At 40.6% G+C, this 26,033-nt stretch overlaps 2 protein-coding genes across 23 annotated transcripts in view; both read left to right on the top strand.

Moving 5' to 3' along the window:
- Positions 1–4,200: 4,200 nt before the first annotated feature.
- On the top strand, positions 4,201–7,063 carry LOC135503062 (uncharacterized). The gene is made up of 4 exons (XM_064796349.1): positions 4,201–4,306; positions 5,048–5,113; positions 5,395–6,364; positions 6,898–7,063. The coding sequence occupies exons 2-3, from the start codon at positions 5,053–5,055 to the stop codon at positions 6,318–6,320; spliced, it is 987 nt and encodes a 328-aa protein (XP_064652419.1). The 5' UTR covers positions 4,201–4,306; positions 5,048–5,052; the 3' UTR covers positions 6,321–6,364; positions 6,898–7,063.
- Positions 7,064–11,124: 4,061 nt separating this feature from the next.
- LOC135502731 (transmembrane and coiled-coil domains protein 1-like) overlaps positions 11,125–26,033 on the top strand; it is a 75,481-nt gene continuing 60,572 nt past the window's right edge. For 15 of the 22 annotated variants that reach the window (XM_064795727.1, XM_064795717.1, XM_064795720.1 and 12 more), the window contains exon 1: positions 11,126–11,632. The gene's annotated coding sequence lies outside the window, so the exon portion shown is untranslated. Of the gene's footprint in view, positions 11,700–26,033 lie in introns of all 22 variants that reach the window. The other 7 variants (XM_064795736.1, XM_064795735.1, XM_064795734.1 and 4 more) reach the window with 4 other exon arrangements.

Below are 26,033 nucleotides of genomic sequence, written 5' to 3'. Positions count from 1 at the left end.
TGTGTCATTCTAACTTGATATTCAAGACAAGAACCAGTCGTAACCACGGGCACAAGAGTTGAACATCTTCGCTCTGACCACATAGCCTCCGTATGAAGTGTAACAGCATCCGGAACGACTAGCAACGTAACGCAATTACCAAGATCCCGTCGATCATATAAATGTGGTTTCTATATGGTCTGTGTCGGAGAGATGGCAGAGATTTTATCTGGTCGGTTGCGGTTGTTGTGGTTAAAATTATGGCTGGTTGTTTTATCAGAATGCAAGACGCAGTGTTGTACAGTGAAACCTCCCTTAGCGGACACCTCTATTAAGGACAACCTCTCAATTAGGGACACTAGTTTTGGTCCCAAATTGGTTGTTTCCATTCCATTTGACCTCTCTAATCAGGACACCGCTCTATTAAGGACAGCACTTGTCAGTCCTTAATAATAGTGAGGTTATACAGTATATTGTGTGCAAGGAAGTAGAATTGCTTGCTACCAGTCCAATGTTTTTGAGGTTGCCTGTTACATTGTGCCTGTACAGTGGAACCTCCCTTGGTAGTTATCTCTGTTAGTAGGGCACCCCAGTTTCAGAACGCCTCCCTCTAAAAGACAGCACTTGTCAGTCCCAAGAATATCCTTCAGATGTCCTGCTCATACTGTATTTTGAGTGCCAGGTGACAGCTAAAAGAGTGGGCAAATAATCTTTTTTGGGATGCCTGCGTGATGGACAAAACATACTCAGACATTGGCCTGCTGGCCCTCTCCTACGTTGCCATGTCGGCATAATGATCAACTACCCTCGTGACCTTCTCTCATGGTAGTTCAGTGTTATTGACCAATCTAGAGCCCATCCACGATCATCGCCATTACTTAATGATGGCAAGACTGTACAAGGGCTCCAACCATCTTGGCCTAATGGACTTGTGTTTGGTCTATGTGTCAGATCATCAAAGCATTGTGGGCGCACTGTGAAGGAATCGTTAAAGTGCTTACTGGAAACTGTAACAGAGGCAATGGCCGATAATTCAACCAGCTTGCTGCTGCCATCAAGAATCATGGTTACCACTGAAAATGGCCAATGGGTGATAGTACAACCAACATGCTGCTGACATCAAGAATTTAGACAGGTGTGGACCAAAGCGAGGGGGGGGGCATACGCCCTCTAGTTTATGAAAATCTTTGAATTTAACCATGAAACTTTGGAACACATCAGAAATTTTGATGAGAAATGCAGTGCACACCCCTTCTTGTTCCTTGATCTGCCCCTGTGAGAGGTGCGGTTATCATCTTTGCAGGACAGTTCTTCCAGGCTGTTGTCAGGATATCTTTTTGGTAGACTATGATGATAATTGCTTTGATAATTCACAAAAAGTAAGCATGTACTCTTCTTTAGGCCTACCCTAGACACAATAGACCAGACATCTTTCAATTGAGGAATATTGTGTATATAGCCTTATTGCCAGGCAGGTTTAGTTTGAGATATGAACAGACAGATGGTGGTTCGATAATCAGCCTGATTTTATACCCAATATTCGGCCTGATTTTATACCTGAGTGTGCCGTATGTTTTTGCACAATAGAATTCTCTACAGTGGAATGATGACTTCTACAGTGGAATGATGACTTGGTGCTTTTAATTTTATACTTGTCTTGCAGAATTCTTTCATGTTCGAGTAATGGGATTTGTTATTCTGATGTTTATTTCGTGTCTTATCGTTACAGTAATGGATGAAGGAAAAGGATAACACTTCGTCCCACATTCTTTGTTACCAAGATTGGATACGGAGGTAACTCTCAAAAACAGCCCAGTCCTGATCAGTGGAATTTAAGGTATGTTAACTATGATAATTTTTCAAAATATCATAGATATTTATCAGTATTTGAAACCCCAAGTCTATTTGTGATCAGTGTCTTGGCCGTATTGGGCCATTATATTCAAAGTAACCTTTTGTGATAATAGACACAGTGACAGGTGTCGCTGCAGGTACAATGGTCTTCTTTGATTAAATTCCGTCAAAATTCCATCGAAATTCAGCTGGTTCATTTGTAAGTAAGAAAAGATTGGCACATATGTGTAGCCAATGGTGTACAAATCACGGTTTTTAGCTCACCGTTCAGGGGAGCTTATATGATACCGTGGCGTCCGTCGTCCATTGTCGTCATCGTCCGTCAATAACTTTTGACACATGGCGTCCGTCGTCTGTCGTCGTCGTCGTCTATCATTAACTTTTGACAAAAGAGTGGCACATTTCTTAACCACTTGACCTTAAAGGTTCATACTTGGTGTGTGGGTACCCCTAGGCAAGACCTTCTTTCAAAATGAAAGTTAGCGCAATTTGACTGCTTGTCTGCCATATAGGTGGCGTTCTTTGAAAACCTATTTTTTGCTATATCTTATGAACGCTGCTAGCTGGGATCATGAAATTTTTACCGTAGGAGCATCTCATAAGGGTTCCTAAAATGTGACTCGTGTTTTCGATTTGACGTTCTTTTCCTATGTTAAAACCTACGTGACGAAAAGTCCTCGGGACTGTTTCATATCATGTTCATCTTGATATACATTGTGTATAAAAAGCCGAGAATATTGATAGATTGATGTTTTTAATAAAATGAATCTAGATCCCACACAGACTCGATACTGTCGATAAGGTTTGAAGCTGTTGTGGGTGTGACCTGCCTGCAGGTTGCCCCTCGAGAGGAATTCTAACTTCATTAGTTGAAAACGATATCACTGAAATCCTTACCCATATTTTCTTTTTTATCAATAATCCACCCTTTATCAATAATCAACAATTTTTCTCTGTGGTGTTGTGTTCAAAAAAGCCAAGGCATATGCCCTTTGAAGTCCAGACTATTTCTATTGAGAAAATATAGATGTCAATAGTTTAGTGTTTACATTTGGAAATTAAGACAACAGTTGGCTCGATTGTGTAATGTGGTCTGCATAGTACCATTAAGAAAATAAAGATGGCGATAATGTAGTGTTTACATTGGATATTCTAGCGTCTCACGGTTTAGTTGTTGCAACGCTAGGCTGTCAGAGCTTAGCTTGTTCTGTGGATGTGAAAGTTGTTCTATTGAGAAAATAAAGATGGCAAGATTGTTGTGTTTAGGTTTAGTTCTCACAGCCTACTTGCAGTGCTCAGCTGTCGAATTGTGATATTTCAAATTTTATTCTTCCTGTCTTGTGTGATAAGGTCATGAATGTAGTTCCAATGAGAACATAAAGATGGCAGGAGTGTAGTGTTCATATGAGAAAATCATAACGGCAGTGTCACTGGTTTACACTTCTGATAGCAACAGTACTGGCCAACTCACAATGCTCCTCTCTCTTAGACTAGTCATAGTGATTTTACAAATGTAATACAGTAGAACCTCTCTTAGTGGACACCTCTCTATTCAGGACAAGCTCTCTATTAAGGACACTAGTTTTGGTCCCAAATTGGTTGTTTCCATTCAATTTTATCTCTCTAATCAGGACACCTCTCTATTAAGGATGGCACTTGTCAGTCCCGAGGGTGTCCTTAATAGAGAGGTTCTACTGTACTTACAGATTGTCATCATCCCTATATATGCAGTCCCCAAATAAGTCCAGTCCAGCTTATATGGGGACTACATTTATACTAGTCTTTATAAGTTTTTAATAGTATGATGCAACAGGTGTATACTTTAGTTAGGTGCTTAGTTTTGTTTTACAGCAGGCATATTACATTTTCATTAGGGAAGAGCAATTACTTTGCATCTAAAATTAAACATCTGCATAGACAGTATCATTAAAATGTCATGCAGTGAGTTTTGGAAACCATGATTGATGAGAAATGCTCATAAACAGTGTCCCTAAAGTCTGATAAGGCCAAACAAAACAAAAGCTTTGTTTCCGGTAACAGCCCAAAAAACTGGAGGGTCCGATGATCAGAATTTTTTAAAACTTAATTTTGATAATTTAGACTTACATGGCTGAAGCCAGCTTCCTTTTCACTCACCCGCAGCACTCTGATGTGCGCATGTGCGAGGTGGTTTTTCTTTTCAGAAACAAAGAATTGTTAGTTCTTTACTAAAAATCAGAGTTTCATTGGGCATTTTTGGAACCAAATATTTTGAAATATTCTAGAGTCGGGAGTAGTATGTAGAGTCAGGTCAGTTGGTCGACTGGAAACAAAGAATTTATTTCATTAGGCCTAATGGAATTGATATAAAGAAGTTCGCTGCGTCATTGCGCACAAAATGAAACATTTCACAACCCGACCAGAATTTCATTCGAGCATTTTCATCCGAGTCCGATTGACCAACACTGATATCTCTTGAACGGATGCGAGAGAGGTAAGTTCTATTCAATCTTTATTAAATTTCAATTGTTTTGTTAAGTCTATCTCTTTAGATTGCTAACAACCATAGCAATGGGTCACAGGGTTGGTCGATAAAGTTCAACAAAAATTACAATCTTGGCAATGCACCTTTGAGGTCTTAGCCACAATTGGCAGAATCTGGAACATAATTTCCACGTTTTGTATCAAATTATGCATGCGCCTTGGTTAAAGTGTTCTTCTGCGAGGCTAAAAATAACCTTGACCTATTGTGCTAGGTGGAACTGGTAGCCGAAGATATAATCGGGGGAAGATTGCATTTGTCATCACTGGCGGGAAGTTTAAATTCATGATGGATATCTCTGTTATTCAGCACCCTAGTGTACACTACATTAGGGTGGCGGATATCTCTGTCATTCAGCACCCTAGTGTATACTTCATGGGGTGGCGGATATCTCTGTCATTCAGCACCCTAGTGAATACTACATTGGGGTGGCGGTGATCTCTGTCATTCAGCACCCTAGTGAATACTACATTGGGGTGGCCGAGATCTTTGTCATTCAGCACCCTAGTGTATACGCCATGAGGTGGCGGAGATCTTTGTCATTCAGCACCCTAGTATATACGCCATGGGGTGGCGGAGATCTCCGTCATTCAGCACCCAAAGTGTTAAGTTAAAAAGGGTTTATTACAAAATATGTTCTGCCCTGTTCACCGGTCATTGATTCATTCATCAATTGTAGAATTTTTCTCTTAGGCACAATGGGGGTCTCCATTCTGATATTGCTTCTGGCATTAACGTTGACCCATGGAAGCAGCAAAGGTAAGGGCAGCACTTTCTCTCTATAACACTTTCAGCGGCACCTAGATCTACATCAATTTTTCTAGCCAAAGTACCCTCTCCATCAACTTATTAGTTCGTTATAAGCTTCACATTAAAGCAACTCCATCTTCAGTGTGATGAAGGAACTGATTTATGCAATGTATTAACACCAGTTGTAAAGTGATTCTGACTTCATATCTTAACTTTTTAATCCTACCATTTGAAGAAGATTTGTTTGCAACTGTGTTATGACATTATTCTTTTTCTCTCGTTTTTTAAAGGGGCTCAGGAAGATTATCCTGAAGCAGTAGATGCAAATAGTTTGAGAGATGTTGGCACACGCGGTCCCATAGTTGAAGTGAAGAGATCAACAGCTAATGGACAACGTGGGTTCCTAGCTGAAAAAAAGAGGTCGATCGCTATTGGTTCACCACGTCCCCCAGAGTTCCTAGCTGAAAAAAAGAGATTGACTGCTATTGAGCCCTTAGGTCCTCTAGCTAGAGCAAAGAGATCAAGAGCTATTAGTCTTTCATGTCCACAATGCTTCCTAGTTGGAAAAAAGAGGTTATTAGCTATTGGTACAGCAGTTCCCCCAGGGTTCCTAGCTGGAAAAAAGAGGTCGATCGCTATTGGTCCACCAGGTCCCCCAGGGTTCCTAGCTGAAAAAAAGAGATTGACTGCTATTGAGCCCTTAGGTCCTCTATCTAGAGCAAAGAGATCAAGAGCTATTGGTCTTTTATGTCCATTCTGCATCCTAGCTGGAAAAAAGAGGTCATCAGCTATTGGTACAGCAGTTCCCCCAGGGTTCCTAGCTGAAAAAAAGAGGTCGATCGCTATTGGTTCATCACGAACCCCAGGGCTCCTCGCTGAAAAAAAGAGATTGACTGCTGTTGAGCCCTTAGGTCTTCTAGCTAGAGCAAAGAGATCAAGAGCTATTGGTCTTTCATGTCCAAGATGCTTCCGAGCTGGAAAAAAGAGGTCATCAGCTATTGGTGCAACACGTACCCCAGGGTTCCTAGCTGAAAAAAAGAGGTCATCAGCTATTGGTGCAACACGTACCCCAGGGTTCCTAGCTGAAAAAAAGAGGTCATCAGCTATTGGTGCAACACGTACCCCAGGGTTCCTAGCTGAAAAAAAGAGGTCATCAGCTATTGGTGCAACACGTACCCCAGGGTTCCTAGCTGAAAAAAAGAGATCGACAAGGTGAAGAGATCAGCAGTTAATGATTATTCAGCAGTAGCCGAAGCAACGGTAGGTTTAAAATTTAACAGGAAGCTGTTCAGTCAAATACTGCAAACTGTGAATTTTTCGTGGACATTTTAGTTAAGAAGCTCACACAAATTTGACTGTCATGAATTTACCATAAAATTTTGGCACCAAACATGCCAAATGTAATATCTAGTGTACCACCAATTGAAGTGTAAACCTTGAAATTTCACCCTGGAGAATCAATTGCCCACATTGCTAAGCATCTTATCTTATCGGGCCTTCCAGCTTGCCGAGCTTGTCTGTCCTGGGAAAGGACATTTTTAAAAATAAAGTTAGAAAAACTGTGTTGTTGGGTCTTTTGACCGGGTCAGCAGCAAGATGTGTCCAGGGTGCTCTTACAGTAAAACCATCACCAACTCAATAATCTGTCTGGGTGCTCAGGTTGAAAAAATGAATCTGTCCGTGTGCTGCTTCTGGACAAAAAGTATAGTGGAGAAGGTGGTAAGATTGAGGAAAAACATTGAGATACTGATCAAAGTGATTTCATGGTACATGTATTGTGTTTTGTATTTCAGCTCTTGGTACCAAGTCAGCATGGATATTCGCCCAATAGTGGTACAAATTAGTAGAAGATTTTTCCAGTATCGATCATGTGGAGAATATGTTCATCTGCCTGCCCAAGGATTGTCCATCAGCATATAAGGAATGTAGTTTCTTCTGAAATAAATCAGCAATACCCAACCTGTGTTGTTTTTTCACATCATTACATTTTCGGCTTCATGGTCCATTTCAGAGCTTGGCCATGTTTTTGTTCATCAAGTTACACATTAACCCTTTGTGTTGGATCGTCTGCCTGCTCTGGCATAGAAACCCATGTATGGAGAATGTCAACAGTAATTCTCTTTCAAAGGACCGTGAATAGCCAGGGAGTCTTGTTTTCAATACCCACCCTGGTGTTGATAATAGGAACTAGATACAGTTGTACCCTTAAGTCATCTTTTTTCCAAGCTATTGCTGTCCAGTCACTTCCATGCCACCACGTCTGGCTCTCTGGTTTTATTTGTTTACCTCCTGCAGCATTGATCCCCTGACCTTCAGGATCTTGCAGCATTTGTTACAAGTAATCGGATTACAGTTGCTGGGATTCACTGTAATAGAGTGCGACTTGGAGGCAGGGTATTTATTGACGCGTCTTTTCCTGTTGTTGGGCCCGTAGGAATAATGCAGCGGATGTACTTATACTGGCGACCGTAAGAGATTAAGTAGCTGCAGAATCAGAAGGACTGGCAGGGCAGAGACATGTATTCATCCACGACCGGAAGTGTGGCACAGTCACATAGAGCTTATCAAAATGTCAAGTTGTGGTAAATACATGGCTGGGATGGACCAAAGTGGAATTAATTCTCAATCTGTGGTTGATTCTTAATCTACAGAGTCAGGCCATCACAGAAATATGCTTTTTGATAATATATTTAAGAAAATGTGGTCTCACTGGTCAGTTTAGAACTTGTACTTTGACAGGGCCATATCAATGCGCCAGTGACGTTTTGATGGATATGGTGTACGGAAATCTCTTTTTCTCAGGCAATCGGTATTGGAATGTTTTTAAACTTTATTATGCTGTTGGCAAAGGGTTCTTCTTGACACATATAAAATTTTGTGCAGATTGATTGGTCCAATGAGTACTTTTTTTACCAAAACTTATGCACAACAATGTACACGTAATGTACACAGGTTTTGATAGAGGACTCTGGCCGGCAGTCACTTATATTTTTTATTCCGCGAAGACTGTTTCACCCGTTTCTTTTATCAGTTTTCTTCGGTGATCATGATTGGTGTTTTCATGGAATGATGAATTGGTGAACAGAATTAGTGGTTTGATCGATGGATTGAGCTTCTCGATTGGAAAGTCTGTTTTATTTTTTTACACAATTGTGTGGAGCTTGTACAATAGCTACTGTTGCATCTTTTATCCATTAGCAGATAAGTCTGTAGGCAATTATTCTCAATATTATTTGCCACCTACTCATGATATCATAAAAGTTATATTCAGCGCGATATAAGCTATATTTAGTTATGAAATAAAAATCTTGTTAATTATTGAGATCTTGTTAATTATTGAGACTGCTGAGCTATTTTCGTGCAGACATTGCTGTCTGTTAATTATTCTGTTCGTGTTTGCTTCATTTGTAATCAGTGGGAAACGGGCATTGCTACAGGAATTAGGCTGCTCCATCCAACTGTCTTTATTCTAGAACAGAGACCAATGTTTTAATTTCAAGTCTATCACACCCAAAATTAACAATTTGTCCGCATGAGATGTGCTAAAAGCTGTTTGGCCATAGCTCCGCAAAGTCAAATACAGCTCAGCGATCCGTGTTGCTTGTCGCAGACATAATTATCACATGTCATGGCGATGAAAACCTCTCGTATACATTATGCTGGAGCAGAAAACCTACTTTTTCCAATTGCAAAGTCCCGGTAAGGCGATTGGCCCATCATTTCTCATGATACTTAATGTCCAGGGGACTGTTTGCTGGTCACTTCGGGATGTTGTGTAGCGGGGAAATATACGGGCACGACAAACCTGAGGGTAATGTGTGGGTAATGTAATAGTAATGTATCAGCTGAGTGTGTGTACAGTAAGAAGTTCAACATTTGACAAAACACCTTGGAGGAAATGTTTGGCCCCGTTTACTTTCACCAAGCCTCTCAAGAGAGTCGGGAATGAGTCTTGGTTTTTTGAAGATTTTAATTTTTTTCCCCCTCTAAGGAGCTTATTTTGACAGCAGAAATAGTAAGGTCTATGCCAAAGCTCTCCGTAAACCGCATTCCAAGATCATGATACCAGTGCAAATTAATTAAATTATTGGTCTTCTGTATATGAATTGAAACCCAAGCATGGTGCCTGGCAACAAAGTACTTCCATCACCGTGTCTCAAACCAGATCTGAAACACATTGATGACATTTTCAAACCAGCTTATTTTTCAATTGACGGCGTGTTGGCAGGAGATTTGTTCCATTTAATAATTAAAGTTATATACCTGTTTAAAATCTACAACGGCTTTCAGCCTAATTGGAGGGCTCTCAATGTAATTGGGCGGCGATGTTTTTCAGCTATCAGTCAGTGTTAACTCACCACCAGAGAGGTGAGCTTATCTTATGGCGCTGCGTCCGTCATCTGTCATCGTAGTTTTTGTCCAGTAGCAAGGCCTGTTTTGTAACTGCTGAAGCTATTGACTGGAATTTGGTACATATGTAGCTCTATGTTATGAAACCTTCTAGACTAAATTTCAGTCTGGTTCGATTCCTGGTTTGTCCACCAGGTGGCTAAAATCGAAAACAATAACATGTCTGTGAGGAAGCTGAGCACAATGGTCCTGGTATTGTCAATAAGTATACTGGTACCATAAGAATGTACCGATTCAGAGCTTTGGAATAACTGGTCATATCAGTTAGAGTTTGACAAATTTTTAAAAGTCCATTTGGGGGGGGAGGATTTCTGTTACATGAATTCAGCATTCAAAGATGACACTGCCAGCCCTAAAGAGTTAAGCTATCGACCGGAATTCCAAACACAAGTTCTCTTATCCATTCCCTGTACAAATGATAGTCAAATGAAATTTAATTTGGGCAGTGTGTGGTACTGGTCGATGTGACCCTAGAATGATATGGCAAAGTGGAACCTCTCACTTGAGACACTAGTTTTGTTTGAAAGTTAAAGGGGTATGGGTTCCCCATTTCAATCTTTCACCAAAGTGCATTTCCTTGGTCTGTGAAACTACTTCGTATCCTATGTAGTTTCAGCAGCTTGGTTTGATAAAGTCCAAAGGTTCTTCTACGACAAGCAAAGAACATTGCAATCATATTACATCTAAACCTGATCTTCAATTTCTTGTTTGGAAAACATTGATTTTCGTGATACAACAGGACCTTTGGACTACTTTCTGTTCTTCGAACAATAGGCCTAGCGAAGCAAAATGACCCGCTGTTGTAATAGGAAGACATAAAATCAATTGTTTACAAATGTGCAGTTCCATTTGCCACTACAGGGTGGCCAAGAATTATTTTCCTGTGCACAATATAATTCTATTGTGTATCCATTGAGGTGAGGAAAAATAATTCTGGGCCACCTTGTAAAGTAAAGAAATTTTAAGGACACCAAGGGCGAAGAAAATATTGGCCGAAATTCGCTTTGAAGGAAAACTCCTTGACTAGCCCATGCTTTCTTGCATTAAGAGATGCCCTCAAGCCAATGTCTGCATGTACATTAGTCGAGGGCATGTTGTGGAATGAATCGATTAATCTCATATCCAATATTGTTTTTCAATATGCTGTATCGCTTGAGGCAAGAGGTTGGACATGCAACCCGGAGTGGAGGGAATTTGGTCAGAAGCTTAATTTTCCCATCCGACAAGGATGAGAAATTTCCAATTTTAGGAGCGATTTATTTTTCCCCCCTCTTCACATAGCTTACAGTGACAGCAGAGATAGACAGCTCTGCAGTTTTGCTCTCCGTGGAACTTTAAATTGTCGAAATCGGACAAAAATAACCATTTTAGAGGCATATTTTACAGGTTGCGGCTGTTTGAAAGACAGCATTAAGACACATATTTTTTGCTCTGAGCACTGTCACATCTCTGTTGAAATAACTCCTGACTAATCAGTGCTGTGCGATGTCCTTATAATCGAGGTCAGTAAACCTGGTGTGTTGCGGTATTGATTATATCCGATTGTTTTGGCATACTCCACTCCCCTCACGTTCAGAATGGTTTAGCCCGCTGTCATTTCGATTCAGATACACACTGGTGTAGGTTCCTGCCGCCCACGATCTGACAACTATCAGGTGCTTGGCGGAGACGCTCTTGCTGCAGGGGATTCTGGGATAGCTCTTCCGCGATCTTTTCATCAGCAGTGTTGTTCAATTGAAATCATCGATCAGTGCGATTAGATTGTTGTGTTGTGGGAGGAATTCATTTGGAATATCGGTGACGTTGTCACAATGGAGCCGGCTTGATCGATGTTTTTGGTTTTCTCGTTTGTGGAGCAATTCATAAATTCCCAAGTGTCGTTTCTCATTTATCTTCCAAGTAGTATTCAGTGTTATTGTGGTTAATTGTTTATTCACTAATTGGCCCAATTGAGCCAATTAGTTAGCCCTGTCAAGTTCAAACGGACAGATTCTGGAAATATTTTGGAGGTTGGATAAATTATTCGAAAGGATGATCAAGTAAACGTATTGGAAATTTGGATTACAGATTCAAGATTTCATATTTTGGAGTTTCCAAATTGTCCTTGTTCATTTCATGGTGAGCCTGTGAAAGATTAGTGACATCATTTGGATGCTTCAGGGATGTTTCTACACAGAAGTGTTAGGTTTGAGAAACTCAAGGGTTTTGCTGCAGATCTTAGAATTTTCCTGAAAGACAAAAATTTTCATCATTTTGAAGTTGATATTGTTATTGATATTGTCTGTGGGTAAAACCGGTAATGGCTGGGTTTGTTATTGACATGCAGGTTCTTGGAGGACTACTGCAAACAAGCAAATATCATCACACCAATTGAAATTCCAGGTCCAGCAATTTATACTGCTCGTTTATAAGGCACTTCAGAAATAGTCAGTGAATTCAGATTTGGACATCTTGGTTGGGTTGTTTTGTCGAAAATGCTTTTTCCGCTTAAAGTTCTGTTGGAGTGGGGTATCGAACTGTTGATAAAATCCTGTAGATGGCGCAGCAAAACGTGTACCTGTTTAAGGCCCGACACGTGCGAACCTTACAACAACAACAGTAACGCCAGCTGCTGATGAAATAAAGTAACATAAAGTAACATTTTGCTTTCACAAAGATTTTGCACCGAATTCTCGGGATGTTTTTATACAATTTGAAGCCACAGTGCCAGAGGACTAGCTCCAAATTGTTAGAGCTTGGCAAAAATAGTCCGAGTATTAGCTTAGGCCAGTTGGTAAATACCTGGCTCATGGCTTGAGGCATTGGCCACCCAGTGCAAACTTTCAAATGTTCACACTCCTGGATAAAATTTCTAGAAATTTTTTTTTCATGACGCGGATTATGAATTTTCTTTCGCTTTTCCAAACCAAAGATTTTTTTCTCACAATTTTATTTCTGCAATCTAGGTTATTAGTGAAATCACTGAAAATGAAATGCCTGTGGCAATTTGGCTGTTTAAGTATTTGCTTGGCAGTTTTGTAAATATGACGAACATATCCCAGAGTGTAACTCGCAGCAGCTTGTCTGAGACGGTTTCTGAGTCTTACATTTTTAATGCGTCAGTGTCTCTAAAATCAAGAATTTATTGTAAGGAGGTTGTGCTTCAGGATTATAGTCTGTGTCAAGTCAGCTAGGGAAAGGTAATCAAAGATCTGGGGATATAGCGTTATACTTCATAGCTGTGTCTCATCTTATAGATGGCTGGTTATTCTTTGCTGACAAAATGTTACCGGAGCTGAACGTGAATTTTCTCTAGTTTTAGCATGGGTTGACAATCATTTGAGGGGTTGATGATCATGTGAAGGCTTGGGCATTGGTGCTATGGTGGGGCGTTGGCCCAAGCTCTTCATTTCCCCATTCCTCAGGACCGAGGCGTGACTGCAATTGATGTCCATCACATTGGATACTTCTGTACTCCGCCAATCCACAAACTCTTGGTAACCCAGCCCTTCATAATCCAATCAACTTGTCACTTGTCAGCAAATGTTGATACACAGTTCCTGGAAAAATAAAAAATCCCACTAGTATATTGCCGTGATAAGTTGGCTTGCGTAGCCCTTTGTCTTGCATATCTGAAGCTATTTGACATTCTATGTACAACATTGTCAGTGGGTGGACCCTGCGATATAATGTTGTATCTTTGATGCGTTATATAGCAAGCGATCCGATCCAATGGATCAGAAGATGATCCACCGCTGGGATTAACCCCTGTCTTTCTCTTTGACATTTGTTGCCGAGTTTAGACATATCTTTCAAAGACACAGAAATTGCTAAAAAAATTGAAAATTATCGAAGAGTATTAACATGACTCCTTTTGAAAACTTATCTATGCTGCAATTAACAATCAAAAAAATGTTTTTGAACTTTATAAAAGCATAAACGTTGTTAAGCTTACCGTAGCAATCCAGTTACTTCATCAGTGATGACCTGCGCATGCGTGGATGTGCAGAACATATCAGCTAGTCCCATATCCTGGGCAGTTGGTAGTGCCCCTATCTCAGGTGTCCTTTATAGAGAGGTGTCTGCTAAGTGAGGTTCCATTGTAATACAGACAGTCCCGCAGTGACTTTCGTGACATCTGAATCATGGCGTGAAGTTAATCAGACTGGATCGTTCAAACTTCCCCCGCAGGCTATCTCATAAACTTGGTTAAAATTCCCATTAGGTGCAAATTATCATGGCGCATGTAATTACATCGTAACTGTTAAACAAAGTCGTCCCTTGGCAATGAAACTTATAATCATGGTTAGTAGTTGCCATAAATTCGTATCAGAACTTGAAGTTTGGCTCCCTCAGGTTGTATAAGTCAAAAATACATGGAAGATGTTGGTGAAAAGAAGTAACAAATTTATTTTTGCAATTTGGGTGATAATTAACGTTTTGCTCATAGATTAGTATTCAGTAAGTAATTGTATAATGAATTATTCAGTACATCACTAAAATGGGAACCCCGTGACTATCTTGCGCACCACAAACGTGCAATTTTATTGTCCCCACGCTGCAATGAGCGATAAAAAGAGCTTGTATGCTGTGAAAGCTTCAGCAGTTTAAAAATCCGAATTTAACTTGGTACACGGCACTGCAGACTAGGAGAGAGCTGCACCATTCTTTTTCTGTAAGGTTTAATAAAGACTAGCCTTTATGAATTCTTAACAGTAGTTGTATGGGCCTACTTGTCTTCACAACAGCATTATTGAAGTCTATATTCATTGTGTATTTACACGATTAGAAGTTTTCAAATTCAAGTTTTAAAGTTTTTACACAAGAGAGTGTGCCTTTAAAGTTAATGCCCGGTTCACTTGTTGTGGAAAAGCAAGTTTGATTTGACATCTAGTTATATAGATACAGCCATCTCCGTCCAACCAGAAAATCAATTGTCTCCCAAGCAGCCAAACAATTCAATGACAAGTTGCCAACACTTGAGACAAAGCATGATGCCACTTCAACGATTTTCCGATTCACCCTGTACTGGGACTTGGACGCATTGTGTACGCAGAGCAAACGAGAACCAGCAGCATGCTGGGATAGTTTCATTAGTCCTTCGGTACTAATTGCTCGTGATGAGCAATTGAAACCAATGAAGAACTATACAAATGAATCCATTCGGAACCCGGGAGCACCACTATCCGGAGAGAATTGGCTTAGATATCTTCTGAGGCGCCGTCCCAAAACCCCAGACAGAAAGTCCCTACAAGAATACCTGAGAATCACTAAAAAACCAAAAGGCCGACCACAACTTACATGGATAGAACAGATCAAACGTGATCTGAAGCGCCAACATCAGAATAGATCTTAAGAATCCAGGAGAAACCATACGAAAACTTTGTGAACTAGCACATGATAGAGACATTTGGCACATAATGGTCAAGCGCGTAATGCAACAAAAGTAGCGAGACGTTTTGGAGAGAGAGAGAGCAATTGTAAATTATACGATTGGTGGAACTGGTTGTAATACTCAGTGCAAGACCAAGCACAGTGTAAAGTAGAGTGGTACAGTTATTGCCCCAGTACAATTATAGCTCCAGTACAAGTTCTGATCAAAGGACAAAGGACACAGAGAAGATTTCTGACTTCTTGCCTTTAGCTCATTGGCATCCCAGAGGTAGGGGATACCAGACCCAGGCTCTGTAAAAGCTTTGGTTTCAATTCCCAGTCACACCTACAGGACTTGGGTCTTCACACTTGGTAAATTTCTTTACCGACTGCTCACGATGAAGCTGGTTTGGAGGTCAAGTATTTTGTATTTGGGAGAAATCTTCTCCGCTGTGATTTGAAAGTTTGAGGGCTTCAAGTGTTTGGAGTGATCTTGAATCCTCTCATCAATGTTTGCCTGGTATTCCAGTTTCATATGATGAGGTCAATGCAAACTTCTAGGTGTCCCAGTTAGTTGATATAAAGTGTTGTTGATACTGTTTACAACGCCACCTGACCTCGTTGATGTGGTGCACACCGTCATTTCTACATTGACATCATCAACAGTACTCATGGATCAACCACTTTCTTGGTATGCATTATTCGAAATTAGCCACTCCAGAAATTGATATCCATGTTGTTGCTGTTTTCTTGTTCTGAGCTCTCCCCGCCCCACCAACCAACAATTGGACGAGATTTCACACTGGATTATTTACTCGAGTTCTCTCAGCTCTCCCATCACACAACAGCCCATAATTGGACGACATTTGATACTGGATTATTTACTCTGCCAAAGCCCCTCGCAATTTTTTTTGAACAAACAATATTATCCTTTCATTGACGTCACCAACGCAACAAATTGACCATCGTTTTTCCCCTAGCTTCATCTAATATAGCACACTCGGTTTCAGATTGCTGTTATCCATTGCTAATTTCAAGCTTTTAGCTCTAACCGCCCCCGCAAACCCATTATTGGATTGAGCAATGCGTACCGGCTCAGATGTAGCGGGATATTTATTATCCTGAAATGTCTTTTCCAGCTGATGTTGTGTGTGTTTTGAAGGAAATATCCTTGCTCAGCTCTGTTTTGCACCTAGCTTTAAGTCACTCTCAAGGCTACTTCATGACGGTCGTCAACAACTTTGTTGGGCGGCAGAAGCAGTGGAAGAGAGTCGGCCTCATGATCAAGAGGTCCTCAGATCCACTTCTGGATTCGTTACTTGATTCCCCTACTGGTCGAGTTCAAGTGAGCACCTCCTGGTTGCTCCTTGAACCCCTGATTGATTTCCGTGGAGACTGGGGTAATAATATTGTATCACTTTGAACAGGGAAACATGGAAAAGCACTGATAATAACTCAATTTTATTTTTGTTATTATTCTATGTGGTGTGTGTGGGGGGGGGAGTCAAAAGTGTAGTTTGAGGAATTGGCACCAACATGGGGTATTGGTTGTCTCACCAAACACGGCATAGCCTTGGCTGACATTTCTGACTCAGTACTTCTGTCGCGGACAAATTAACTAGCAATTCTGTAAAATATTCCAAGAAGTGCTTGTTTGAAAAAGTTTAATAGGCTTAATGGTGCACAGAATTATGTTATTTTTGGGTTGATGCTTTGTCTGTCTTTACTCAGCCAGCAATGTGGATGCAAGCTTTGTAGTTACAATAGACCTGCTTGACTTCCCAACTTCTGTAAGAAGCCTGTTGAGGCCTCAAGCTTAAGCAGGTGGCACTGAAGGGCGCCAGGCTGTGGACACTAGCAGCTTGGAGCAAAAAAATGTCAAAGTCAGTCATATTAGAGGGCAGAACAATGATTTGTCGTGCCTGAATTAACTGAATCAAATGCTGTCATGGCCATTTGTGCTTGCTTTCTTTTATCTGTCTCTCCAGTATGGCAGGTGGCGATGTCACCTGAAAGCACTCTATTGCGTGGCATTATCGATACATCAGACACCTCATTTGACCGTGTTGAGGAGAATTTGGAGGCCCCGTGAGACTGTTCTATCATGTTCTAAGATTGGCCATAATTCCGCTCAAACAGTGCTGAGGATATTTTTGGAATGATCCTGGATATCATGCATGGCATGATCTCTAAGTCACCAGCTTTCTTGCGGTGGTATTTGTTATGTGTAGAAAAATGAACTGCCAGTGCAACGATTTGCACTGGTCCATTGAAAATCTGCTGCATGGTCAAATCATGGAAATGTTACCCGCTCTCTACAACTGTCTATACACCAATTATAAGAAGAGTTTAAACATTAGTGCAGACACTACAACAATTTAATTATTCATAGGTTGCTTATCTTGGACCAAATTCTAACACTTCATGCACATCTTGAACTATATTTGTCATCTTTTTATAGTTCAAGATTATCGAATTTGATTACCTTATTCATGTCTATGTCTTTCATGACTTGTCAATGGTGGGTCACCTGCCCGGTTGAATTGATGGAATGATCAGAATATGATAGAATGGAAGCCTGCTGTTGCTACCTTGTCCTACTCTCCGTTCATCATCCAATTGCACTTTTTGCCATCTTCAGAATTGATTTCGAGATTGTCACACACCCGCAGGTGACGACCCTGTCTTATTAGATACATCATGACATGACGAAAGCTTCCAGGCAGTTTTAATCAATCTATTTGATAAGAAATTGACAAGTCAAGTTCCTAGAAGTAGGTGGAGAATGTGACAGCCGTGATGTTTCCTTAAACCTAGGATGCCCGCATTCAACTTCTACACCTGACCTAAAAATTCCCCCAAACAGAAATCTGTTAAGACTACATCAGCCATCACTGAAAGCACGGTAAGAGCATTGATTACTGATAAAGGGGGAGTGCTCCCATTAGAAAAAGATGATATTTGAATTATTTACAGTGCCTCCAGCATGTCAGGCGTGCTCACATGAAGATGGGAGAAACGTCTCTGCTGACATCTCAAGATCAAGAAAGATATAAGTATTTTTTCCTGGGGTTAAGGAACACCTGTCAGTAGATATGTCATCGGCAGGTGATGTGCGGAGATGAGATTTGTTTCATTAGACTCCGTTGATGTCCGGCCGTAGTGGCATTGATGTCTGGCCAAGGTTGCTTTGAAGTCTGGCCCAGCTGGCGTTGATGTCCGGCCGAGGTGATGTTGGTGGCGTTGATATCTTTGATAGCATTGGTGTCTGGTCAAGGTGATGATTGTTTGTCTTTTCAGTTTAGTTCTCATGGAGAAATCTTGCAATCTTCTTTAAAAAAGTGAAAACTACGGAATTGGAAGTGATACATTTACGTTTATTCCTTTATGGTGGTACTCATATGGCCTTGACCTTGGTACATTGCCCAAGAGACAACTCGCCTGTAATGATGCTGCAAGAAAACAAGCCTAATTTGTATCCGTTCCGGCGATGTGAATTCATCGATCGATTGATACGAGTAATTTTCCGTCCCGGCCGGAAGGAAAAGAAATCTGTCATGCCCAGCGAAGCATGAGCGGTGTGAATTTGAGTAGTATATTCATTTATGCTTGCAAGACAACCTACTCTGGTGTCACAAGTATAAGACCTGCGAAGAACTTCTTTGCTGTCTCAAGTATGAGGCTGACACTGCAGTCCTACTCTTTCCCCACCAAATGGAGGTATAATATATCGCGACAAGCTACGGGCCTCACTAGATCAACTACCCTTGATACAGACATTTGTATTGTCACTGGGGAACATTATGACCAAGTTTTGAACCGAAAATGCCCCTATTAGAAGCTTTCGGAAGGTGTTAAGTACCCTGCAATTATCTGCTATCATGTCCACCAGAGTTATGGAAAGCCAGTGTAGTAATCTGATTAACTGACAATAAACCATCTACGTCTGGAAATTTCACTTGGAGCCAGGTCATGTAATAGTCCTCGAAGCTATATACTTCTTGCAATTTCTTGCTAAGACTCGAATACAGTGCTAAAGGCAGTTTTTAACTTGATATATCTCAATGCAATAACTGTGGTTTACCGCCCTGCAACTCATTGGGAAATTTTATTGTGATTAATTTTGTTCCTGTTTGCTTTCCGTTTTCCGCTATCAATCAGACTTTATCGAAGAAAGGGAAGAATTGAGATAAGCTTACTTCTGCTGTGGGCTGTTTTAGTAAATGTAGAAGTTTATGGTCACCCAGAGAATACCCAGAGATGTTAGATTTTGTAAATCTGAACCAAGTTTGCCTGGAGACTGCTAGACGACTCCTAACAAAATCATGTCATGCTAACCTCATCAAGTCTCACCCATCTCATTTGGGAAACAAACACAGTTCATTAAGAAACTGCCTGAAGGAAATGCCTGCCGCCAATTGAAAGGCAGGAAAATGTGGCGGAAATTAACCGATATAACTTCTGCATTGTCTTGTAGGTGGTAAGGTCGCGGCACTGCTTCAGGTCGCTTGAGGTCGTATCACTGCTGGAGCTACATTATCTAATGATGTTCTCTACACGTCTCTGTTCCTGTTGTTTTAACTTTGACAACACGACCTTTCACGGTAAAGAGAGATGTCCGCAGAGAGCACATTGCGTGCTGTGAGAAAGGTCGCGGTAAACCGCCAATTTTACCACAGTGTTGTCTGCTGGTATAGTTGAAGGGGTTGCTCAGCAATGGAATTTCATTATCTGATGATGTATTGTATGAAAAGTAATTCTGTGTATGTTGTTGTAACTTTGACAACATGACATTTTACGATGAAACAAAGAGAGATGTCTGCATAGAGCTAATGGTGAGCCACGAATAAGGTGGCAGAAATCAATAGGTTTTACCACACCTCTGTCTGGTACATCTATTTGAAGAGCTTGTGTCATTATTGGAGCTCATTATCTGACATTATCTGTACATTAAGTAATTGTCTCTGTTTGTGTTGTCTTATCTTTGACAAGATGACCTATCACGCTAAAATGAAAAGAGATGAGAGCCAATCTCAAGCCATTAGTCATGTCACGAAAAAACCCAATTTTCCACAGTGTTGTCTCGTTGTTGAAGAGGTTGTGTCAATATTGGAGTTTTATCATCTCAGGATGCACTGTCAGTGTTGTAGTTACTTCGACAACACAACCCTTTTCGCCAAAATGAATAGAGGTGAATGAAAAGCGTGGAATAAATTTGCCCGGAAATCAACCAACATTGCTACTCTCAAAAAGATGTTGTTGGAATTGTTCCAATGTGGAGCTCAATTATTTGATGATGTACCATACTAATTGTTTCTGTATGTGGTCATGACTTTGACCACACGACCTTTCAAGCCGAAACGAACAGTGATGAATCAAAAGCTTGGAGTGGGGCAGCATGGCCGAGTGGTTAGGGCTTCAGACTCACAATCCGAAGATCGTGGGTTCGATTCCCGCACCGGTCTGTCTGCTTTCAACCCTGAGCAAGTTGATTTACCTCGATTGCTCCGTCCTTCGCATGAGACGTAAAACCGAGGTTCCTTGTATCTGGTGTCTATTCCAGAGCAAGTAAAAGACCACATCCAAGTGGACTGTAGCTTGTGGTGGACTACCCCTCCTCAACTTGTGGTGTCTATGCCACGAAGCCGAAGTCGGAGTCACTAGGCCAATAAACCCAATTGGCGCTAAACCGTAGTGGCACGCATTACCGCTCATCCCGCCTTGGAGGGGAAATACTCCCAGGAGAATGACCCCTCCAGAGGCAGAGCGAACGCGAAGAAGAAGAAGAGAAAAGCTTGGAAAGGTCGCTCCGAAATTAACCCACATTACCGTAACATTTCATGAGAAGTTAATGGAGTTGTGTGTCAATGTTGGTGTTTCATTATCTGATGATGGACTGCACAATACATAATCACCTCTGTTTGCCATGTTGTCACTCTGTCAGTGTGACGTTTTCTTGCTGAAATAAAAGGTGGGCCTTTGTTGATATTGCTGGAAGCCAAATATCATTAGCTTGTGTTAACAACCGAAAATATCAACAGACCCTGACACAAAATCATCATGTATCTACGAAATGTTGTCACTAAAAAAATAATTTATTGTATAGTTTAAACGCTGACCCTAAAGCTTCTCTGCTGAGTGCTTCTTGTCAAAGCCTATCGGCACAGTACTGCCTTTTTGAATGTTGATCACAAAGATAATGTGACCAGTATTGCCTTCTTTACATGAAATCATGTTGTACACTGTACAAAATTTGTTGCATATTTTTCCCCGATGGCGGGTAGTTTTGACTTATGCAAGTATCAATTCGTGTCTTGTACCCCCCCCCTCCTCAAGGGTACGACACCTTATCACCCTATAACGACATCTTAAGGCTCAAGCATCACCCTTTTTTCACCAATGCTACTTTTTCTTTCGTCAAGACATCACCATCAACAATATATCAGTTATCACCGTCATATAAGGTAACCAGACTAATTTTACTGGGTAAGGCTGTATGTTCGACAAGACATCGACACATTAGCATCCTTATTCTTTCCAGCTTCGCCAAATTTTCACTAAAGGAAAAATAAATACTACTTAAGCATCGGCAAAGATTAGTGGTGATAGCTTAACTACCCTTGAGGAGGGGGGGGGGGTACAAGAAACGAATTGATACTTGCATTAAGAGAACAGCCGGTAATTCTGTTGGAAGTAAATGGGTCTACTCTGGGTATAAGCTTGGTAAGTACCGTGTAAAAAGCCTTGAAGCTCAGAATGTTACTCTCAAGGACAAACAGTCTTTCAAACACGAAGTGTCTTGTTTGTTTCAATGATGATCTTGTTGTTTCGTCGTTCTCTGAAAGGTCGTTTTAATCAAGCTCCCTGATTCTCTAAGTCCGTCTTTGGAAACTTAAACTGATACTTAACATTTCTCTGTGATCGGATGAAACCAAAGCAACTCAAGTATCAAATCAACTGGATGAAAATTTCACCTGGATTGCCTTAAAGGCAAAGAGTTTGCTTTGTTGCTACTCTGATTGCACATTAGCATGGCCATTACGAGTTCTAAATCGCTGAAATCAAACCATTAAATTCCTTAATGGCGTTTGAACTGCCCTAACCCCTTATTGTGACACATTTATATTGCTCACAAGCTAATACTAATACTTCTTCTGACTTAGAAAAATGGTTATGCTCATTGTTAATGCCATTCAGCATGTTCAATATGTTTGGCGACACAAGGTTATTTGATTGTCATGATGTCATGCTCAAGCTATATCTTGAAATGAAATCTTACGTGGTTTTGCTAGCTTTGGCTGTGCCGAACTACTTTCCACTCTTGAGCCTGCCTTACCATAGCTAGTGATAACACTGGTACACTGGGGACACTGGTAAACCCCAAAATTGATTTATATGGCAACACTAAAATGATAATTTAATGCGGAAACGTTGGGAGGTAATCGATTTACTGCCACCACCACCCAAAAAACGACTCAATTTATCGCCGGCGCTCGATTTAGTTTAAAAAGTGACTTATGGCTTTTTCTTGGTTTATGAGGTATAGTAGCGCTGATGAGCCGTTAGCTAAAAGCTATTATCCTCAAAAAGTGAGTTGATTGCTTTTCTGTGGCTGTGGGTTGGATCAACGGGATGACCTGGTTAGATTTGTGACGACCTACATAACCTTGCATGGCTACCTTGGTCTTAGAGCCTCTAGCCTATCACCTTATCTCATCATCAGATAGAGCTAATTAGCTCTCTTCTTCCTTGATTTGATGAACTGTGCCCCTCAGCTGGGGTGGTGGTGACTGAGGGTCTGTGTTGAGGTACCAGAACCCTCAGGGGTTGAGGTAAGATAAAGTCAAAATCTAAGTTGTAGTGGAGTATTAGCCTTATAATCTCACAACAAGATTATTTGATTATTGAGAAAAGTCATGTATCAGCTACCTGAAACATCACAGACCTTCTTCTAGTTATCTGACAGTCTTCTGCCTTTGAATCTCTATCGTGAGTACATATTCCTTCAAGTAGATTAGGCGTCCCTGGAAAAAGATTCGCCATGATATCCCATAATATCATCAGCTAGTCATCGAGGGCAATCTATGTGAGACAAGAGAGTTTGATGTCATTGCTCAGGCATCCCTGGAAAAAGATTCACCATGATATCCCATAATATCATCAGCTAGTCATCAAGGGCAATCTATGTGAGACAAGAGAGTTTGATGTCATTGCTCAGGCGTCCCTGGAAAAAGATTCACCATGATATCCCATAATATCATCAGCTAGTCATCGAGGGCAATCTATGTGAGACAAGAGAGTTTGATGTCATTGCTTGCGCGTTATCAGTTTGGTTGCTGAGAGAACAGGAATGAGGCTTCCCTGTCGTAAGATTTGCCATGATATCATCAGCCAGTCGTCGAAGGCAATCTATGTGAGATACAGGAGCTTGATGTCATTACTTGCTTGGTATCAATTGTGTTAAAGAGACAACCGGAGATCAGGCTTCCCTGTTGTCAGATTTACCATGATATCCCATAATATCATCAGCTAGTCGTCGAAGGCAATCTATGTGAGATACAGGAGCTTGATGTCATTACTTGCTCGGTATCAGGTGGGTTGCAGAGAGCAGGAGATGAGATAACCCTGTCCTTAGATTGCAATGAGATATGATGAGATCATTAGTCCTAATCATCTTGGGCAGTATGTCCTGTACGAGCAGAGATTGATTTTGTCCTGTCATCACAGCAGTAGGTTTCCTCTGAGCACAGCTAGAAGTGGTGATATTACAGATCACATGGCAGTTCCCCTTTGCCCTTCCCCTCGGATGGAGCTGAATTGGAAATTGTGTCTGACATTTCATAATTGCACCAGTTCATTCCTGCTGTGATTATTTTTATTTGTGGATCTTCCTTTTTCGAACTTCTGAGTTCGCTAGGGTTTCACCAAGGTTTCGGATTGAAACTCGGTGAAATGCTACACCACATCTCTTCAGATAATAATAGCGAAAGATAGCATTGCAGCGAGATGTATTATGGTAATTGGGATGATCTCCGGTGGCAAGATATGAACACTCTGGTTGAGGATGTCACAATGGAACGGAGGCAAAGACTGCAGGTACAAGGAGCCTCAGTATTACATCTCATTCGACGTCAAATACTGCCGTTAACTGCCATGAAAGTTTGCAAATTTCTATATTCAGATTTTCCATAACCTTGTTACCACCAATTTAATAAGGAGACTGTCACAATGGATAATTTGTGACAACTCAAAAATCATTAAAATGCAAGTTTTTCACAGCATTCCATTTCTATGTAGATTTCATAATCTTTATCACCCAATGGGATTTTAGTGGAAATGGAAATGCCCTGTCTTTTGAGCTGGTCTGCGTAAATTGTTGAAGAGTTTTTACCAAAGAAATGAAATTGCTTCAGGATTGTAAAATTCTTTGAAATGGGGATGATAAAATTGGCATGAAAACCTTGCTAGAGGGATAAGAGAATGTCTGCATTTTAAAAATGTCCTCTAGTGATAGTTCGTTGACCTTTTGTATACCATAAGATAGGGTGACATTTGCCCAAAGTGGGGTGAAAAGCAATATTTTGTCTACCACCAATTGAAAATAAACAAACTCCCCAATGTTTTGCTTGGGGACATTTCACAGTTTACACTCATTGCCTCCATTGATGTATGAATGCCAAAAATATGCAAATTTACCAGCTGAGCCAATTAAGGAATTCCTTTAAGATGCTTGGTAGCAAATGATGCAGAATTTCCACGCTGTGGTTTTAAAGGCAATGCGCAAGCATAAGGGATTTCTGATACTCTGGTTTCACCAATATAAAACAGGTTTTGAAATATCAATTCAAGCTAGATATTATGCTCAAGGTATTATGCTTTCAGTATGTTTAATTTGGATAGACAATGGGTTGGGAACACTAAGCTGCAGGATGGTCCTGACGTCATATTCTGGCTTGGCCTTTGTTTCGACTTGGCGGTAATCAATGCACTGGTCTTAGATCGTTGAAACTTAAGTATAAACAAAGCTTTGAAATTCATCCTAGCATGATTGTCTTTATGCTGTGCAAATTGTAGATATGGAGGTGAATTTTTTTAGTTTCCATTTTATCTTTTCTTTGAAGTTAAGTCTTGCTCTTCATGGAAGTGATTTCTGTCATCTTGAAACATCACTCCCAGGGTAAAAGTGATTCTTATCGCAGCGAAGCACAATAATTATTGCAGTGATTTAAATCGTTTGTTTGTAGGGTGCTAGATACTTACATGAGCCAGCTCTGGCAGTTGGCTGGTTTTGTGTAGGCTACCGACTTATTCTGGACGGATATGGTAACAGTTTTATGTGTTATGTTGGATGAAATATTGGTGTGATTACGATTAAATCAAGGAAATGTATATGTCGCAATTTCCCTAGAGCTGTGTTTATTTATGACTTGAGCTGACTCGTGGTACTCCTGGTAAAAATCAGGCTAAGTAAGCAATAAGGTAATTAAGTTACCTCAATTAATTACCACTATATCAAATCAGTCCACAAACATTTATACACCCATTGATGTTGAAAGAAGGAACAACGTCAGTTTAGTTCAGTTAGTTCACCTATCCGAAGTCATTTGCTCTTTTGGTAAAAATTTCTTCAGATTGTTGTAGAGTCTGTTCCTACCTGTGGTGTTGGAGAAGGAAATGGCAAGGTGATCTATTCATGTTAAAGGGTAACTCGTGTCAAATTTCACCATATAATGTTTTAGCTGTTTTTGACAAATGACTACGTCACTTTCTCATAAATCGGTAAGGTTTTCGAATCGAAATGCACATTTTCGAGAAATTGATGGTTTAATCCCGCCCGGACGGCTCGCTTCGATGCCGTTTTCGTTGATGACGTCACAACATGAACATTTTCGCGGTCGCGGTGGTTTACATTCAGCGATTTTATAATAAATCTAATCAAAAAATGGAAAATTTGAGCTTTACATTTGTGATCAACAATTAAAAACGGACGTATTTCCACAAAGTTGTAAATCACATCATAGTATTACTTTAACTATTCGATAGGCGAGACTAGGTCTTAACGAATCAAATGCCTATGGGGTTGCTAATTTAGGATTGCTAGTTTGTCTCGTTTGAGTAGAAGCATTATAACAAGGATATCCCTATGGTTTGCCTATGAATCAAATGC

The sequence above is a fragment of the Lineus longissimus genome, chromosome 19 (assembly GCF_910592395.1).
Source record: "Lineus longissimus chromosome 19, tnLinLong1.2, whole genome shotgun sequence".
NCBI lineage: Eukaryota > Metazoa > Nemertea > Pilidiophora > Heteronemertea > Lineidae > Lineus > Lineus longissimus.
The sequence above is the reverse complement of the archived record's forward strand: the minus strand, read 5'-3'. Positions and strand labels throughout refer to the sequence as shown.

Bases quoted from the DNA above. Each gene is read 5' to 3' on its own strand.
- LOC135503062 (XM_064796349.1), top strand. From the start codon at position 5,053: ATGGGGGTCTCCATTCTGATATTGCTTCTGGCATTAACGTTGACCCAT. The intron at 5,114-5,394 runs GTAAGGGCAGCA...CGTTTTTTAAAG, and splicing joins GACCCATGGAAGCAGCAAAG to GGGCTCAGGAAGATTATCCT.